The sequence below is a fragment of the Mustela putorius genome, unplaced genomic scaffold (genome assembly GCF_011764305.1).
Source record: "Mustela putorius furo isolate JIRA1106 unplaced genomic scaffold, ASM1176430v1.1 tig00003898_pilon_pilon_pilon, whole genome shotgun sequence".
Taxonomy (NCBI): Eukaryota; Metazoa; Chordata; class Mammalia; order Carnivora; family Mustelidae; genus Mustela; species Mustela putorius.
Window position 1 is genome coordinate 5467065 of NW_025422047.1, and position 20790 is coordinate 5487854.

Sequence of the window (20790 nt, forward strand, 5' to 3'; positions counted from 1 at the left end):
TTATATCCTGGCAACTAATGAATTTGGGGGATTATTCCATTAGGCAGCTGAAGAGGACACTTCCAGTTCTCTAGTGAAAGATCATCTTTTCCAGCAAGAGACAGTTGTTACCAGTGAGCCTTATAGAAGCTCAAGACCTTCTGCCTTTGAAGATCTGAATGCCAGAAGAGTTTACTTGCAAAGCCAAGCCAATCAGGTGAGAAGATTAAATATTTTTCAGTGTATTATTCATATGTATAGAAATTGGATATATTGGAGAAGAACATTAAGACTATCTGCCTTTGTCAGACAAAATAAACAACAGAAATCTAGGAGAATGTGATTAAATTAAACCATAAATTTGACTTTATATTTTTTTATTATAAAGGTGAAAAGGGAAAGTATGTTATAGTTTCATTATCTGGGAGGAAAAGCCATTTTAGCCTCTTAGGAACCAAAAGTTTCCCTAACTTTACATGAAGCTTCTCAGATTAGAGATACTGTGAAAAATATCCTGAGCAAACATACCTGTTTTGGCATATAGACTGATAAATTTCATTGAGTTGTTTCTTGTAGCTTAGCTCAGATACTAGTAATGTACTCCTAAATCAACTTAGTGAAAGTGTTTCCTTTGGGTACTCAGTATACAACCTTCTAATTGTTCCAGTTGATCTAAAAATGAGACCTTAATAGTAGGCTGTAACCCTATTTTTATGTCACTCACAAATGTTATCAAATCTGTTAGACCATTCATGACCCCATTTCTCTTAGTAATAGAAACAAATGCTTTCATTGTTAAATAAGCATTTTAACTGTTTCAGTATGAAGACATGTGGTTTAAACGATACCCAGTATATGTCTACAAAATCAGAAGCCAATCAAAGTGCTTTTTAAAAAAATGTTTTAGGGGCACCTTTAGGTTAAGTCTCTGCCTTCAGCTCAGATCAGGATCTCCGGGTTCTGGGATGGAGCCTATTGCTGGGCTTTCTCCTCAGCGGGGAGCATGCTTCCTCCTCTCTCTCTGCCTGCCTCTCTGCCTGTTTGTGATCTCTGTCTGTCAAATAAGTAAATAAAATCTTAAAAAAAAAAATTAAAAATGTTTTAAAGTACTCTTCTTGATATATGTTATTTATAAGATGTATTAGTGTCTGTTGGGATTGTGGCTATGACTAAAGCCCACCTGATTCTCATTTCATGATTCTCATTTTAACCTGAGGATCTCAAACATGCAGCTTGTTAGGGAAGAAATTTGCTTTGCATTTGCTCTTCCTTCTATCTGGAACATTTTTCTCCTAGATTTTCATGGAGTTTACCCCTCACTTGAGGTCACCTTTTCTATGAACCCTTCCCTGGGTAGTCTAAATAAATTAACAACTTTTCTATCACTACTCTATCTTTATTCTGCTTTATTTTTCTTCATAACATTTATCACTTCCTAACTTTAATGTATTTAATTTTTCTATTTGTACTTTTAGTTTGTTCCCTGATATCTTCAGAAACCTAGAAGTTTCTGAATAAAGTGAACCTCTAGTTAACATTTGTTGAATGAGAGAATAGATAAATGCTAACAGCATCAGCTTAGAAGCAAATGATGTTTTGATTTGGTTTATTCCTGGTCTTATTCAGTGCTGGGAACTTGATTAATTTAGGATCACTTGGTGACTTTACTTCGTTATATTATAATTTTTTAATTTTACACACAATGTTATTTGTTTCAGAGGTACAGGGTGTAGGGTTCATCTATCTTATATAATACCCAGTGCTCAGTACAACACACTCCCCAGTATCCATCACCCATCTCTTCATCCAGCAACCCTTATTTTGTTTCCTATAAGTCTCTACAGTTTGTCTCCCTCTCTGGTTTTGTCTTGTTTCGTTTTTTCCTCTCTTCCCCTATGATCCTCTGCATTGTTTCTTAAATTCCACGTATCAGAAAGATTTTAAGATAATTGTCTTTCTCCTGACTTATTTCACTTAGCATAATACCCTCTAGTTCCAACCTTGTTGTTGCAAAGGGCAAAGTTTTTGTTGGATGCGTAGTGTTTCATTGTATATATTTACCCAGCGGGGGTGGGGGCAGTGCCGTGTGAGACTTTATTTTAATGACTCAGTGGCATTCCTCAGGATTCATTTTGAGGATAAATACAGGTAGGACTTTTGAGATGCTAGGCATTAAGTAGCTTCTCTCTTTCCTCATTCCCACTCTTTCCCTCTATCTTTTTCATACAAACTCAGCATGGCCATTTATCTCTGTTTCTCTTTACATACCCATTTCATTCTTTTTTTCCTGGGGTCTAGGTTCTTTGTTTCCTCATTGATTAGTAGTGTATTATGACTTTTAGAATGTCAGGCTTAGCTCTTCAGTCAACATGACATTCTAACCTGGATCCTTATAGTCCCAAACCAATTCCATATTCTTACAAGAAGGAAGCCTATTGGTTCAGCTCAAGGAAGGTTTATTTATATATGCTACATAGCTCTCCATTCCAAGGTTACAGGATGGGCCAGTTAGGCAAAGAAGAGATAAAATGTTGCACACTATCCAACTTTGCCACTTTTGGGCAGAGCTCCTGTTCTAGACTATCTTGTAAGTATATGGCTTGCCTTTGTGTCAAGTGCCAGATCCTGGTTTAATCATACTTACGGCTGATTGGCAAGAGATTGGCAAGGCTATTCATGGCATCCTTTGAGCAAAGAGATGTTTCTTTTTTTGCCTTGTGTAAATTTAATCTGTATGTTTTACATTTCCTCCCTAAACTTGTTACTTTGCTGTTTTTCATATGGTCTTGTTTGCTTAATAGAACCAAGCTAGGCACCGGGAGAAAAATTGTTCCTGGATAGAAATTTCTCCACCAGTTGGTAAGATCTTGGGCTTCAGACAAAGACAGATCTAGTTTTAAATCCTGTCCTTTTAATTTACTTCAGATTACAAAACTAATGCTCTCCGTCTTACTGTTTCCTCATATGTAAATATCAATGATAATAAAACTTGCTCCTGTAGTGTTATTTTAGGGGTTAAGGAAGATCACTCATTCATGCAGACATTGATATGTTTTTGAAATATGTACATGTGATAAATGCTAGAGCACCTACTATGTGCCAGGCCCTCTTCTAAGCCCTGATAGTAGCTGTGAACAAGAAAAATAACATCCCTAGCCTCATGAAGGATATAAATGCTAGTAAGGGAGATAGACAATAAATAAGTTAAAGCAATAATAGATAGTAACAGTGCTATGAAACAAAGTAATGGGAAATAGAATAGTAGGAATATAGAGGGGGACTTACATAGAGCTATAAGGTGATAGGGAAAGTCCTCTGGGGGAGCTATTTATATGAAGATATGAGTAATATCAAAACAAAACACAATAGTCATGTGAAAATCCAGGGGTGAGGGACGGGATATCCAAGCAGCAGCTTGGTATGTCAGAGAAGACCTGACAGTTAGTGAGCAAAGGTGGTAAATATACTGCAAGTTATAGTTAGAGAATTTAGTAGAGTTTGGATAGAGTAGGCTGTTGGGAGGAGTAGGAATTTTGTTCTAGTTTCAATGAGAAGCAATTGGAAGGTTTTTAATCTCCAATTAAGGTCCCAGTTGCATTTTTAAAACATTATTATGGCTTCTGTGTGGAGAATGGACAGTTAGGATGTGGTCATGAGTGGAATTAAGACCAATTTTGAAGCTATTGTTTTCATCCAGGTGAAAGATTTTGGTGATTTGGACTAGATAGAAATGATGAGAATTGGTTAGATAAGGAGTAAATTCTGGAAGGAAGAGCCAAAAGAGTCTGGATAATAGATTAGAGTCCAGGATGCCTTCTAAGTTTGAGGTCTAAGCAAGAGAATGAGTAACGATGCCATTATCTGAGATGGGCAAGACTAGGACAGTTACTTCTGTCACCACCAATATAGGACCACTCCCACTTCCCACTCCTGTTAGCACAGAGTGAAAGATTGACCTAATATCCGAAGGTTGTATGTTAGGACATGTGGGCTCTTCTATTCTGAATGATGTGTATCATCATTAAATAAACTTGTGATTATTTCATGGTGAAAAAGATGACTCTCAAATCTTTCATGTGATCAGATAGTTTTTAATTGTTTACTTCACTGAATGAAGTTCCACTTTCCCCCCTGTCCTCAGAATTTATAGGCCCTTTCGTTTTCACGTTGGCCATTTTTCAAACACATTGGTATTGTCATCTATTGGTGAAGCTTTTTTTTTCTCCTTCTAAGAAGATGAGACTCTTTTTTCTTTGATAGTGTTTGATTGTCTTGATTTGTTCTGTCAAACACATGAGTGTTCCCCCAGTACCTAGAACTGCAGTTTATATCGATATTCTTCACATTTTCCCCTCTAAATCATGGTATATGAAGTGGCATAAAGGAACCTGGTAGTATTTCTTCCTGGTGTTTATCATAAATAAAAAAATTACTGAAAGCAACACATTAATTTCAGAAAATCGTTCTGCTTTTACTTTGGAAGATGACTTTCATTCTCATATTTAATTATTTTCAGATTAGTTGTTAGAAGTGTTATATGTGTTTTCATGTTTAATAATTTTATCTAACTTCTGTAATTGTCTTAGGAAATCAAGAAGACTATTTAAAATGAGATTTTTATAGTCTTTTGGTCTTTCACTAAGTGCTTTTGATTCTGATATTACACTTGAGCAGAAACAATATCTTTAGTTTTTGTCAGCAAAGAAATTCATGCATAGAATCATTAAGTACCTCTGAATGTCATTAGATTGATACTTGTTGATTATAAGAATTCTGAGGTTATTTACAAATGTTAAATGTTTCTTCCTTCTACCTTCTTCCTCTTCTCCTTCTCTTCCTTTTTATTCTAACTCAGATTAAAGTATTTCCTTTTATGGTAAACAGGCAGCTTTATATTTCATTGAATCTGATTAAGTGTGGCCCCTTGAACCTTATCATAGCTGGTCTCTACTGTATGCTGAGTACTATGGAAAGCACTTCTATAACTCATTGCTCTTCACAGCAACCTCTATGACAAACTACCTCATTTGGGAGATAGAAATTATCTATAGTTTATGCATGTTTTTGTCTAATTTTACTATGAAATTTTATAAGAAATGCAAGAAAAATTAATTGGTACAAGAAGGAAAAAGTAATTTTAAGCCAGTTTCACTTTGAGAAAAATAATAGCAAAAATAGAGACTGAAAATAGTTTGCATACCTTTTCCGGGGATTTTTGGAATCAGAACAATCCATCTGGAGTCATTATTTGCTCATTAGCATCTAGGCTTCCTAGGAAATAAGATAGTTAAGATTGGGGGTATCCAGTTTAATACTTTTAAATACAAAATATGTTCCAATATCTTGAGCGATGGGCAGAAAAACTCATTAGTGGAGGAGAGTGGGATATATAAACATCCTGAAGTAGACCTGTGATTCATATAGTTGAGCAGTGGGAAAAATCTTGGTGACTCTGACACAAAGTTACAATAAACTAATATCATCCCAGACCCTGGGAACTTATGTGGCCTACCTTTCTTGGCTGAGAGAACTATAAACTTTAAGCTACTCTTTTGACTGATGGGAGAGAGAAGAACTGAGCCCTTCTCCCAGCTTGGCAATGATGGTAGTAGTGGAGTGGTTGAAGAATATAGTGGCCTTGCAGAAAACTACAAAATAATGCGAGGTCACTGCAGAGAGGGAAGTAAACATTTGCCAGGCAGCTCTTAGCATGGGGATTTTGAACATGGCTTCTGGAGCCAGACTTTTAGGATCTAAATTCCAGCTTCTTTACAACTTTTCCTTATCTCTAAGATTGATGTGACATAGAGAAACAAGGGTTATGTTTTATGAGTTTGTTTAACTAGACATTTAATTACCCATTTGCTGATGTTAAAATAAGTGAACTCAGTTTATTAGGGATTAGAGTGGAGTAGGTATTCTCCCTTAAAGCTACTGTAGATATTAACTATGCATTTAATAAGTAATTACAGAGTTTCTTAACAGGAATAATGCACATTTATATTTGGCACAGTCCTGTTATAGTGGTATTCCACTTGTCCATTTGGATGTCCCCTAATAGGCCTCACAGAATGAATTACCTGTATTACAGAGTCTGGCCTTAAACTTGAAGGTCAGAAACCATATTTTGTCAGGATGTTAAGACATGCGTCATCTTTCATGGCATAAAATAATCAAATTTAAGAAAAATGTTTAATAAAAATTAGAATGGAAAATTTAATTTAAGCTATCATGTGGACTGTAGTACTAGTGTAGCTTGTTTTAGTACATTGTCTACAGAAAATAGATCTTCATGAGATACTAGATGATTGCCAGAATCTAGCTTCATGCACACATGCTCAACAGAGTACTTACGTGCTTGGATGTTTAATTGCCTTTGACTGGATAGCTTGAGGGATCCTTCCCTACAACAGAATGATCTTGCCAAAAGGATTAGACAAGAAGTACAAAAGGTCTGAGATTTTCATCCTGGCTAACAGGTTAACCTGCAGTTTCTATGGATGCTGACAGAAAAGAAGACTGGTAGATGAGAGACAAAGGGCATTATTACTAACAGCACAATAAAGTAGCCTGAGCTTCATGATTGCGTTGGCCCCCTGGCCTTCTAGGCCCCCTGGGGTTGGTGCTGAGATGCTCAGTAGATGTTGCACACTCATTTGAGTTTGCATCACAGCATTGGAACCCTGGGCTTAGGGAACCCAAGTCTTTTTTAAAGGACAGTAAGTTTTGCCTGACTTTTGCCGGGGAGGGAGACAGTGTTGTAGTCATACTGGATACTAAACAAACCTAACTGAAAACTGGGAAGACATTATACTTCAGTGGTTTCACTTTACACACATCTTGGCATAGAAATAGTCTGAAACAAAGGCAAACAGTGCCTTTCCTCACCAGATCTGCAGAAATGAGACCTCTGGAGAATTGTTACTTAACACTAGCTGAAAAAAACACTAGGTTTTTCCTCAAGATATGCATAGATAGGCATTGTAAGTATTTGTCTTTGACTCATTTTCTGTGCTTCTATAGGCTATTTAAATCCTTTTGATGGATAGGTACATTCTTTCAAAATGTTAATGCTCTCAGTCAGGTATTAGGTCAGTTAGATCTAATAGGCCTAGAAGCCATTATAGCTCTTGTACTCAATTTTGCTTACTTTCAAGTTCCTGAAGGTCATTTCATTGTGGACAAATAAAAGCACATGTATCAGTGAGCTTCTGATGGAAGATTTATGACATATTTAATACATAGAAAACAATATATATAATGAACACCTGAGAAAACAGCAAACAACTTAAAGAGCACCCCCAGTCTCATCTCCTTGCTTTTCATTCTAGAGGTAACCATTACCTTGGATTTTATTTGCTTTGCATTCCTGTGCTTTTCTTGGTAGCTCAACCACTTATTTCTTCTTCTCTAGCCAGTGGATATTTCAGTTGTTTGCATGTTTTTGTTGTTACTAGGCATACCGCTAGTACAAACATATGTAAGACTTACTTCAGCATGTATAGGAAACATTGACATTGATGTGTACAGAAGACTCTGAACAAATTAGACAAATTAGTCTATAGGATTCACGTGTTCTAGGAATAAGAGATATTGAGCATTTGTGAGATTATAGAAATAGCTGTGATTTTTCCTTTATAAAATGATTTTAACTAAGTGGTCTTCTATGACCTTGTTTCTGAGTAATCTGAATAATAAAATTTTCAGTAGCATTTCTCCATTTTTAGTTTTATTTATGGGCAATATCTCTTAGTTTCTGGTAGTTTTTCACTCTCTTAAAGGGTTTTTTGATGAATAGATACTCTAAATTTTAATGCAACTAAATTTATCATTCTTTTCCTGATGGTGTTTCTACAAATTCCTCCCTATTATTTTCTCAAAGATTTTCTCCCTATACTACAAGTACAAATGTATGACGTGTATCCATCATTATGGTATCATGGAGTTTTTTTATTGCTCTAAAAATTCTCTGTGTTCCTTCTATTCACCTCTACTCCACCCCCCCAAAACACAACTCTTGGCAACCACTTATCTTTTTACTATCTTTATAGTTTGCCTGGATCAGAAAGTCATATAGTTGGAATCATAATGTGTATAGCCTTTTCAGATTGGTTTCTTTCAATTAGTAATATATATGTAAAACTCTTCCATGACTTTTTTTAAAAAAATACTGAATAATACTCTCTATTGTCTGGGTATACCACACTTTATCCCTTCAAAGCTGCTATAAATATTGCTGTGCAGATTTTTGTCTGGACATAAGATTTTGAATCTTATGAGTAAATATCAAAGAGCACAATTGCTGGATCATGTGGGAAGAATATGTTTAGTGTTGTAAGAAATTAGCAAATTGTCTTCCAAAGTAGCTTGTACCATTTTGAATTCCCACCCAGCAGTCAGTAAGGGCTCCTCTTGCTCCATGTTGTCCCCAGCATTTGGCATTCTAAGTGTTCTGAATACTGGCCATTCTACTAGTTGTGTAGCGGTATCTCATTATTTTAATTTGCATTTCCTTGATGACTTAAGGTATGCAGCATCTTCTCATTTGCTTACTTTCCATTTGTGTATCTTTCTTGGTGAAATACCTTTAGAGATCTTGGCCCATTTTTTAAATTGGGTTGTTTGGTTTTTAACAGTTCTTTGTATATTTTTGATAACAGTCCTTTATCAGATATCTTTTACAAATATTTTCTCTGTGGCTTGTCTTATTATTATTTTGACATTGTATTTTGCAGAACAGAAGTTTTAAATTTTTAATGAAGTCCACATTATCAGTTCTTTCTTTCATGGGTTGTGTTGTATCTAAAAAGTTATCGCCATTACCAGGGTCATATCTTCTGTTCCATTGATCTATTTGTTCTTTTGCTGATACCACACTGTCTTGATTAATATAGCCTGGAAGTCAGGTAATGTCACTCTTCCAGCTTTAATTCTACTTCAGTATGGTATTGGGTATATTGGGTCTTTTACCTCTTTCTGTAAACTTTAGCATCAGTTTGTCAGTATCTACAAAAGAATATGCTGGGGTTTAATTAGGATTTCATTGACTCTGTAGACCAGACGTCTTGATGGTATTGAGTCTCCCAGTCTTGAATGTGGAATATCTCTGCATTTATTTTCTTTTATTTTGTTCATCAGCATTTTATCGTTTTCCTCATACAGATGTTACATACATATTTTGTTAGATGTGTGCCCAAGTATTTCATTTTGTGGAGTGCTAATGTGAATAGTACGGTGTTTTTAATGTCAAACTCTGTATGTTTATTGTTCATATATAGGAAAGTGATTGTCTTTTATATATAAATCTTGTATCTTATGGCCTTATTTTTTATTCTAGGAGTTACTTTATCAGTTCTTTCAGATTTTCTACATAGATGATTATGTCATCTGTGAACAAGATCAGTTTTATTTCTTCCTTCTCAATCTATATGCCTTTTATTTCCTTTTCTTGTCTTATTGCATTAGCTAGAACTCTACCTTTGGATTTAATCTTCTTTTTCTAATTTCCAGTGGTGAAAACTTAGATTACTGATTCTTCTCTAATATATTTAGATTTGGACTTCCTTCACTCTGTCCCACAATTTTCATTTCTGTTATGTTCAAAATACTACTTATTTTCTGTTGCTTTCTTCTTTGATCTATATGTTATTTAAATGTGTGTTGTTTTGTTTAATCTCTATATTTGGGGGGATTTTTCGCTTACCCTTCTGTTGCTGAGTTCTAGTTTAATTCCTTTGTGGTGTAAGAGCAGACACTGTAATTTGTATTCTTCTAAATTTAGCAAAGTCTGTTTTATGGCCCAGAATGTGGTCTGTCTTGGTTAATGTTCATGTGAGCTTGAGAAAATATGTATTCTGCTATTAAGTAGTCTGTAGATGTCATTTATATTCGCTTGGTTGATTGTGTTGAATTCATTATGTCCTTACTATGTCCTTACTGATTTTCTGCCTGTTGGATCTGTCCTTTTATGATAGAAGGGTATTGAAGTCTCCGGCTATGGTAATAGGTACCTATGTATCTCTTTGCGGTTCTATCGGGTTTTGCCTTCTGTAAGCTAATGCTCTGTTCTTAAGCATGTACACATTAAGGATTGCAGGTCTTAGAAAATTAATCTCATAACATTATGTAATGCCCTCTTTATTTTCTTTTAAGATTTAATGTATTCCTTTGAGAGAGAGAGAGGGTTCCCAAGCAGGGGGAGAGGCAGAGGGAGACAAAGAAGCAGGCTCCCTGCTCAATGTGGGCTTCGATCCCAGGACCCCCAGGATCATGACCTGAGCCAAAGGCAGACGCTTAACCATCCGAGCCACCCAGGTGCTCCTTAGTGCCCCTCTTTATGACCAGTAAACTTTGTTTGCTTTGAAGTATGCCTTGTCTGAAATGAATTATATTTGCTTTCTTTTGATTAGTGTTAGCATAGTGTATTATTCCTATTTGCAGCTCAGTTAAGAATAAGAAAAGGAGGGACGCCTGGGTGGCTCAGTTGGTTAAGCAGCTGCCGTCAGCTCAGGTCATGATCCCAGCGTCCTGGAATCAAGTCCCACATCGGGCTCCTTGCTCAGCAGGGAGCCTGCTTCTCCCTCTGCCTCTGCCTGCCATTCTGCCTACCTGTGCTTGCTCTCTCTCCCTCTCTCTCTCTGCTAAATAAATAAAATCTTAAAAAAATAATAATAAGAAGAAAATGAAATTGTATTTTATTTTGAAAATAATTTTTTTTTTCTCAGTGCTCCTTTACTCTTACATATATCTGAGTTTCTGATCTATATCATTTTCCTTCATAACATTTCTTCATAACTTCATAACATTTCTTATAAAGCAGGTCTACTGACAACAAATTTCTTTAGTTTTTATTTGCCTGAGAAAGTCTTTATCTTTTTTGAAGTTTGCTTTTTGGCAAGGTACAGAATTCTAGGCTGACAGATTTTTTTCTTTCACCACCTTAAGTATTTCACTCCACTGTCTTCTTACATACAAGGTTTCTGAGGATAAGTCAGATGTAATTCTTTGCTCTTCTGTAAGTGAGGAACTTTTGTTTTTGTTCATTTTTCAGGATTTTTTTATCTTTGAGTTTTTATAGTTTGAAAATGATATTCTTGAGTGTAGTGTGTTTTTTGGCATTTATTCTGCTTGGTGTTCTTTGAGTTTCCTGTGTCTGTGGTTTGATGTCCGACATTAATTTAGTTGTGAATTCTCAGTCGTTACTATTTTAAATAGCTCAGAGATTTTTTTTTCCCCTCAGTCATGTCCAGTCTAATAAGTTCAGCAAAGGCATTCTCCATTTCTCTTAATGTTTGTGACCCCTAGCATTTCTTTGATTCCTTATTAGTTTCTGTCTCTTTCCTTGTATTGCTCATTTATTCTTGCATGCTGTCTATCCATCAGAGCTTTTAATATATTAATCATAGTTGTTTTCCATTCCTAGTCTCCTAATCCCAACAGCCCTGCTATGTCTCGTTCTGATGCTTGTTCTATCTTTTCAAATTGTGTTTTTGCCTTTGCCTTTCAATATGTTTTACAAATTTTTTCTTTTTTCTTAAAGCTAGACATGATGTACTGGGTAAAAGGAACTGCTATAAATAGGTCTTTAGTATGTGGTGGGGAGGGGAAGCATTCCGTAGTCCTTTGATTAAGTCTATCTTTTAGAATGAGCCTATGCTTCTGGACTGTGAACTCCACAAGTATTTTGCAGTTTTTTTCTAACTTTTTAGTTGGGTCACATGGTTAGAGTTGACTAAAGTTGGCTCTCTTTTCCTAGGTCAAGTAGGCTCTGATAATATCCTAGGTCAGGCTCTGGTTAACTAGTTTCTCCTGAGGGCAAACCTTGTTTAAAAAACAAACAAAAAAGGAGTATTATGACATAGTTACAAAAGGTTCATTTTCCCCTCCTCCTTCTGAAAGCATGCAGGGATTTCTCTGGTATTTACTGCAAGAACCTGGTTGAGCTCTTGGAGGTAAATCCCAACAAAACTTCGAGAGCTTCACTATGACTGCTTCCACTTGGAGTTTTTAACTCCATATGTACACTGAGCTCTGGGACCCCATCAATTATAGTTCAGGTTTTCCTACCTCAGCACTGGTTTCTCTTGCAATTTCTGCTCATGAATCTGCTCTGGTGAGCTGTGACTCCCTTTATTTTCCTGTTTGTCTCCAATCTTGGAGGCAGTGGTTTACACTGTGTCATCCTCTCTATCACAGATCTGAGAAGAGTTAGTGATATTTAGGTTTTTTGCTTGTTAGGACAGAATGGCAATTACTAAGTTCCTCACATGCAGATTCAGAAACCAGAAGTTCGTGTTACTTTCAAAATTAAAATTTTAATGTGTAAGGAAGAGTGCCTTGATGGCTCAGTTGGTTAAGTGGCCAACTTTCAGCCCTGGTCATGATCCTGGAGTCCCAGGATTGAGTCCCCCATTGGGTTCCCTGCTGAGCAGGGAGTCTGCTTCTCTGACCCTCCCCCTTCTCGTGCTCTCTCTTTGAAATAAAAAATAAAATCTTAAAAATAAAAATAAATGTGTGACGAATGACCTAAGTTTAAATAATAGGATAATTCAAGTGATTCTTTTTTCTTAAAACTGTTTTGAAAAGCTTCACTACTAATAGGCTATAAAGTTTTGGAATACATACTGCACATGGTTTTATTAAAAATAAATACATTCTCTTGTCACTTAAGTAGAAATTGTTTATTTTTTAGATAACGTTCAGTCATCCGGGCCTAGACATTCAGAGCAGAAGTATAGAATATGTACAACGGCAAATATCCAAGGATTGTGGAAGTCTGAAGTCCCAAAATAGGGTAAGTTCTTAGTTTTATCTTCCGATATAGAATATAACTAATTAACAAATAGGTGAAATTTTTTAGTCCTTCTCATTCTCCATGTAGCTGAATTATACTAGAAAAGTTTTTTCATGTGTACATTTGCTGTATTTATGATTACTTAAACTCTATCCAAGTTTCTGGTTTGAGTCTGGGGATTGCCCCTGTATGTTTATCACTGGATAAAGCTGATAGGAATTATATATTGGTAATTTAATAGACTGTATGCACCATTTCTGTAGCCCAGATCTGGAGGGGTTTTTTTAGCCCCAGTTCCATAATATCTTGAGAATGGAAGTTTGCCTCAACCTGGATCCAGGTGCTTTCCTGCAGACCGGTTACTGTGTCCAAGGGCTAGGACTAGGAAATACAAATGTGACTACAAGAAGCCCACTTGTATAGATAAAGGGGAAAAGGTCATTTTGATTTAGACCCCATTTGGTTTATCTCCAGAAAGATTTCATTTGCTCCTGGGCCTCAGGAAGACAATATACCCAGAAAGGGGGTTGGGAGAAGATTAGAAGGGGAGGGAATGAGAATAAGTGGGTGTAATGTGTTTTAAGTCATTTTCAGAGACTCATATAGCCAAGCTATATATATGTGTGTGTGTGTGTATTAGTGTGTATGTGTATTAGTTTGCTAGGGCTGTCATAGCAAAGTATCAGATGAAGTGGCTTAATAAAACAAAATTATTTTGTCACAAAATCAAGATGTTGGCACATTTGGTTTCTTCTGAGCCTTCTCTTCCTGGCTTGTAAATGTCTGCTTCTTGGTCGTGTCCTCACATGGTCTTTTCTTTTGTACATCCACACCCCTGTTGCCTCTCTGTATGCCCAAATTTCTTTTCCTTTTCCCCTCCTCTCCCCTCACTTCTGCTCCCCTCCCTCCCCCACCCCCCTTTTTAAAAATTTTATTTATTTTTATTTTAGAGAGTGAGAGAGAACGTGTATAATCAGGAGGAGTGGCAAAGGGAGAGGGAGAGAATCTCCAGCAGACTCTACGATCCCAAGATCATAATCTGAGCTGAAATCAAGAGTCAGAAGCTTAACTGACTGAGCCACCCAGGCATCCCTAATGTATTTCTAACAATAGTCTCTTCAAGACTTTTTGTAACATGCACTTCAAAACTCTGTTAGCCTCTACCCATTTCTAAATGCATTTCCACATTTTTAGGTACTTACTAACAGCAATACTCCGGTTCATGGTACTAGAATCTGTATGAGTAAGGGTTCTCCTGAGAAACAGAACCAACTAGTTGCATATATATATATACACATATATATATATGTATACACACACACACACACACACACACACACACACACAGATTTATTTTAAGGAATTGGTTCATGGAATAGTGAAGATACATAGGCAAAATATGAAGTAGGCTATCAGGCTTGAGACTGAGGGAAGAGTTGCAGTCCCATCCATCCAGAGGCAGAATTCTGTCTTTCTGGGGGTGCTCAGTCTTCATACTGTTAAGGCCGTCAGCTAATTGATGAAATCTGTCTGTGTTGTGGAAGATAATGTGTTTCATTCATAATCCACCATCTTAAAGATTAATCTCATCCAAGAAACATCTTCACTTAAACATCCAGAATAACGTTTGATCAAATATTTGGGCACTGCAGCTTAGCCAAATTGACATATACAATTAACCTTCACCATTCTTATTGCCGTCTTCATCTCTTTCCTTTTTAGGTCCCTTTGAAATCAATCCGTCACGTCAGCTTTCAAGATGAGGATGAGATTGTCAGAATAAACCCTCGAGATATCTTAATACGTCGGTATGCAGACTACAGACATCCTGACATGTGGAAAAATGACTTAGAGAGAGATGATACTGATTCCAATATTCAATTTTCTAAACCAGACAGTAAAAAATCAGACTATCTGTACTCATGTGGAGATGAGACTAAGTTAAGTTCACTCAAAGACTCTGTGGTATTTAAGACACAGCCTTCCTCATTAAAATTTAAGAAGTCAAAACGAAGAAAAGAAGATGGTGAACGTTCCCGCTGTGTATACTGCCAAGAAAGGTTTAATCATGAAGAAAATGGCAGGGGAAAATGTCAGGATGCTCCAGACCCTATTAAAAGATGCATATATCAAGTTAGTTGCATGCTCTGTGCAGAGAGCATGTTATATCATTGTATGTCAGACTCAGAGGGAGATTTTTCTGATCCCTGTTCATGTGACACTAGTGATGACAAGTTCTGCTTACGATGGTTAGCCCTAGTAGCTTTGTCTTTCATTGTACCATGTATGTGCTGCTATGTCCCCTTGAGAATGTGCCATCGTTGTGGTGAGGCATGTGGGTGCTGTGGTGGGAAACATAAAGCTGCTGGATGAAAGGATCCAGTGCCAAAACGAGCTTAAATTCTTTGTTTCCAGGAATTAGCTAACTTGGATTTGTGGAAGCTTTTGGCAAGCAATATGAAATCTTGCCTGGTGTCTGGGGCCACACGTGGAGGAAGCAGAACTTGTTAGTTCTTGGCATTTCACAAATGCTAGCCATGCCTAACTTTTTCCCTTGAGTGCATGGCATGTTTTGTTACAGGTTGTAAAGAGTATTTGCAAAAGGAAACTATTTCTGGTTATTGGCTATAAAAAGTGAGCATAAAATATCCAACCTAAAAGGGATTAATTTTTGGCTTTTTTGTATATTTATGCATTAGGTGATGGGACTTTTAGAGTTTTAAATTCATTAAGACATAAACTAAAAGTGCACTAAGGGACAGTTGATATCAGTCTAAGAAAGTTAACACTTGGGAATTATAAGAAATAAAACAAGTACAACTAAATCATTTATTAGTTGTTTTTTGAAAGTGGTTTTATGTATAAATAACAAATGTTTATATTTAACTAAATATAAGGTACGAATTATCACATATTAAACTTTTCTTCCCCTTCCTAGTTCTCAAGTAGATGTACATATATCTACTGTCACATTCCATTATGTTTTGAATATTTTACTCATCTAGTTAATAATGTTTTTATTCCATGTGAATGATTTGCTATTTTCATCCTCATTTCCCTTTGGCTACAGTTTATATTGAGTTCTGTCTGTACATTCTGGTAATCTAAAATCTTTAAAAATATCCTAATAGCCTTGAGTGACCAATTTTATTTTAAAGCACAGATGTAATTGTCTAATGTTCTGATGGGAACGTAACACTTATTTTTATATAAAAAGAGACTGAGTAAACATTATAGAAAAAAGTGAGGTTTTGGGTTGTTTTGTTTTGTTTTGTGGTATTCAACCAGCAAGTTGTTTTCTTTCAGAGTTTCCTCCTTCAAAAAAATCATATTGCATTTACAAATGTTTTACAAGGCAAAAAGTGTAACTGGATAGTTCATGTAAAAGTTTCCTACTGAGATCTCCATTTATCATTCTGCTAAACTAGAATATGTTCAGCTGTAATTAATAATTTTTAAGCTTAATTTTCAGTGCTTATTATTCACATAACAATAACTTTTCCCAGTTGCATTTTACTTTATTTAAACTTGCCAAAAGCAAAATTTATGTTAAAGTGTATACTAAACTGTCCCAGGAAAGTATTTAATCCAACATTGTGAATGAAATGTCTTGTACATATAATTTTATTTCTTTTGCAGAGCATTGTATTACTGGATGTTTTATTTACTAAGTAGTTGGATAAATGTTCCAACAAATGGTTTAAAGTAGTTGGGGTCAATTTGTCTGGTTGGTTTGTTTTTTTGTTGTTCTCTGTTTTTTGTTTTCTTTGTCTTTTTAAGTGTTACATTAAAACTCTAACAAGTAAAGGGTTCTTTAAGAACATTCCCTTAGAGGGATAAAGTTGAGAAGTGTGCCTTTTTTTTAATGGCTTGAAGTTTCCGAAGTGATAAAATTAAAATCACACTACCATTTGAAGCTCATTTCTATGCAGGTTTTAAAATGTCATTTATGTATCGTTCTTTTTACATATCACACTTAAGCTTGTGTTAGCTTTCTTCTTTTGCCCCAGATCAAACTGAACAATGTATATAACACTATCTGTCTGTAAAATACTTTTTTTTAAGAAAGCATTTATATTTATATGACAGCTTGAACTGACAACATTGTGTATATAGATCATCTTGAAGTATTATTTCACATTGAAAAGAAGAAAAATATATTGATAACTATAGATGTTATGAAGAAGAGGTTATTTCTAGTTTTGTACTAAAAATCAATTGGATGAACTAAATCCAAAATATGACACTGTAGCAGCAGTTTTAAGACTTATTTTTACTGTTTATATAATTGAACACTGCTACACCAGATGATCTTCATCCTTGAAGTTTTCAGCTAAACTTGGTTTCCTAGAATAGACTGTTAACTTTCAAAATTACTTTTTACTGGTAAAATGGAAATATTGGTTTTCCTTGTGAGTGAATTTTCATATTTATAAGTGCTGAGTTCATAATTCAGGTTTGAGCAAGGTGTGAATAACTGAAGAAAATAACTTGCTGGCTCTATAGGAAAATGCTGTGGAAATGAACTGTGTATATACTTCTGGGAAGAACAAATTTAATCATTTCTTCTGTTAAGCACTAATCAGTATAGTGCAACTCCTGGTTCTGTACTGTATTTTATATGCAACATATATGCTTTAATATTTTAATGTTTGTGCATTAATATTTTCAATTTGTTTAACCACTTTGCTGCTAAGATTTTGCCATCCCATTCCCATTTTTTCCTTTACAATTTTAAACAAGTTTCTTCATTAAAAACTATGGTGATGAAATGGTTTTTATTTCACCTTGGATCTTTATAGATAACATACTCAAATTCCAAACCAGTCTAGAAGACTAACTGATAATATAATGTTATCTGAATCCCTATGTGGAAATGTTCTTTTGAGTAAGTTAGAACTATGTGGGGGGGGGAAGGATAGTTTAAATTTCTCATTTTTAAAACGTGTATAGATATGTTCAGGAACATTTTCTTCTGCATATAGACTTGGCACTGCCAACTGGCTTTTCCTCTTAAACCTTTCTCTGCTTTTTAATCTGGCAGTATAAGCAAATGGCTAAACCAGCTTAAGTTATAGTAAATATTGAAAATGAAATCATCTAGATGGCATAACAAGAAAAACTTTGGTCTGATGGCTTGTTGTGTTCAGAACTGCTAATTAAATGATTTTTCTCCTGCCTTGACAGGGGAATCATTTGAGGCTGAAGAAATAGGCGGTATGGAACTTCAGCACCACCTACTGGATGATTTATAGACCAGAGACGTGAGGTGGCAATTAGGATCTAATAGGGTTCATCACTACTACCAATAAAAAGGGCTATTTAAGTAGTGGTCACCTCCAAACAGAGAAAGCAAGAGTAAGAAATATCTTAAAGGAGCTGTAAAATGAACGTTTTCTCTAATGTGTCTTTTGGTCACTGAAAGATTTTAAGCACTTTTTTCTTACATATCCTGTCTTAAAATATTTCTTGATATTTGGAACTGGCAATCAAACTTAATGGATGTGCCGAAGCATTTATAAAACTAATTCTTTTAACGTGCAAAAGCCATTACCAAAATGGTATTCTCATTTTCCTCCCATTACCAACCAGGGAGTTTTTTTTAAAAAATAAATAAATAAACAGCACCTATATTTGATGATGACAACTTCAGAGAATGTGTGTATGTCTCTGGGATGATGTTGGGACAGGGGTTAAAATTTAAAGGGGAAAATTTGAAACTACCTATTTTCATTGGTTATTCAGCAGTGCCTAAAAAGAACTTTTGAAGTAATACAAATGCACTTTCAATTCATGTGTATAGTGCCATCTGCTATCTTGGGTAAGTCTTGCATTTTTTCTTTTACTCCCCACCTCACCCCCTTAACTGAATGCCACAGAGATGTTTTCTAATACCCATATGTCTTCAAAGTACAGGAAACCTGTCCTTTCCTCCAGATGGGCAATTTAAAGGATGTTTCTTTTGTTGAAATTTACTTTAGGCTTTGTGATTACTCTTTGGAATATGTGGGTAAGACTGAGTTTTTAATTTTAGCCCAAAGATGCATTAAGTAAGTGTAACATTTTTCTATATAAAACTTTGAAAACTTCAGTTACCTAGAAAACAGATTCTTCACTAAATATTCTCATTCTTAATTTGACCTCCAGGATCACATTTCTAAGTAGAACGGAAAGCACTAGAAACTTGCATTGTTGTTGCACTTAAAAAAAAATTGGTCTATAAACCATGATAATAATAGTACCATAAGGTGTTTTGCAGCAAGTCAAAACATTAAGAAATCACAACCTGAGGTGATTTATATAAACCAAAAAACAACAACAACAAAAAAAGGGCTTTAAGGTATTAAGGTACTGTTTGCCTAGCAGCCAGGTGGTTATAAAACTTTCATATGCTTTGATACACTGATGTTAGCCATTGTTCCTGAAAGCTCCTTAAATTGCGTAAGTTGCTAGTTTTGAAACTTTTCAAGAATAATATAGATGAAAAACCTTTGTATTAAAGATTCACATAGATTTTTGTGAACATTGCCAGTATGTAGTGTCATTTGCTTTCTATTCTTGACCTCAAAAGTGCCTCACTTGTATATTCCATTAAAAGCTTGACTGCATTCTTCCTAATAAGCAATGAAAAATTGTTTAACTCATGTCATAATGTATCTCTTTAGATATAGTTGATTAGCTTGATAGTTTGGATATATAATGTAAATATGCATATATAAGTTTGTAACTGTTTTTGTTACATCATACCCATGTAATTGGACATATCAGATGATATAAGAATTTGTTTTAATTACCTGATTAAACCTATCATGAAATACAAAAGGACTTTTTCTTAATCTTCTAGAGGATAACAAACTATCACATAAGAGATAGTAATTTCTCAAGGAGAAAGCAGTAGAAATGGACTTTTTGGGTAATTTTTTAAGGTAAAAACTGAAAGTTCATGTGTATAGTTCATCTTATTGACATTTTATTCACCCTTGATTGTATCCAGATTTTTTAATGGTCTGTTACTTATAAGTAGGTAAATACAATAAATATAAACATGTTATATTTATTGGTTTGGGAACATGTTACCACTAAACCTGGATTAAATGATAATCCTTGAAAGATATGTGGGAAATTTTTAACCCAAGACTACTACTGATTTTTTGTGTGTCCTACTTGGTTTCAGAGTTTCATCTGTAATATAAACAAAAATAACTAATTATTCTGGATAAAAAATTAATAGGACAGTACTCAAAAATGATAGCATATTTCAACACCAGAATAACTTTTAGATTACTGTATTACAGTTACATTTACTTGAAGAATCAAGAATTAACTGTTTACCATGAATTATGAAATATAGTCTCATGTGCTTATTTACAGGTTTTCAGAAATTTGCTTTATATTCTTCACAGTCAAGTTAATATCCACAAGTAAGGAGAATAGTTTTTACATCAGAGAATTCAAACTAGGGTTTCTGCTTGGCCATCAGTCTAGTGTCATGCTCACAGTGGTCCTGAAAGAAAAAAAACACTGGTATTAATAATAAAACTGGAGTTGACTCCTTTAAAATTAACTGCTTTAAGATTTGCAGTTTTATAGAGATCCTTTGAAATGATGGCTCAAAAAATATATTAACAATAAAAGTCTAACAAAATCATAGTTGAAATGGTGTTTTTCTTTTGTCTCAGGTTTTATTTTTGTTACATAATATATTTTAAATGATCACTTTTCAGTTCTCAACCCCATAATGAAGTATTGTCTTCCTTTTTTTTTCTTAATTAAAGAGGAGGTTTAGGCTTTAAGAGATTAAAAAATGTTCCCAAGATCACGTTAGAAGCACCAGGATTTGGACCAAATTGCCTTACTTCAAAATCTATGCTTTTAGTCGCAAGACAATTTTATGTGTTGTTACATGGGTTACGGATGTACTTAAAACAATACTGTTCTGTTAAAATGAAATTTTATTTAAGCTGGAAAATTATATAAGGGAATAACTTCTTAATTCCCACTCTTTTGTATCAATTCTG

At 35.0% G+C, this 20790-nt stretch overlaps 1 protein-coding gene across 1 annotated transcript in view; it reads left to right on the forward strand.

Annotated features, from left to right (window-relative positions):
• Nucleotides 1-19594, forward strand: part of SPRED1 (sprouty related EVH1 domain containing 1) — a 111610-nt gene extending 92016 nt beyond the window's left edge. The window contains exons 5-7 of the mRNA XM_004751073.3: nt 44-196; nt 12671-12772; nt 14495-19594. Coding sequence (XP_004751130.1) covers nt 44-196; nt 12671-12772; nt 14495-15145 — 906 coding nt within the window. The 3' untranslated portion in view covers nt 15146-19594. The remainder of the gene's footprint in view (nt 1-43; nt 197-12670; nt 12773-14494) is intronic.
• The last annotated feature ends 1196 nt before the right edge of the window (nt 19595-20790 follow it).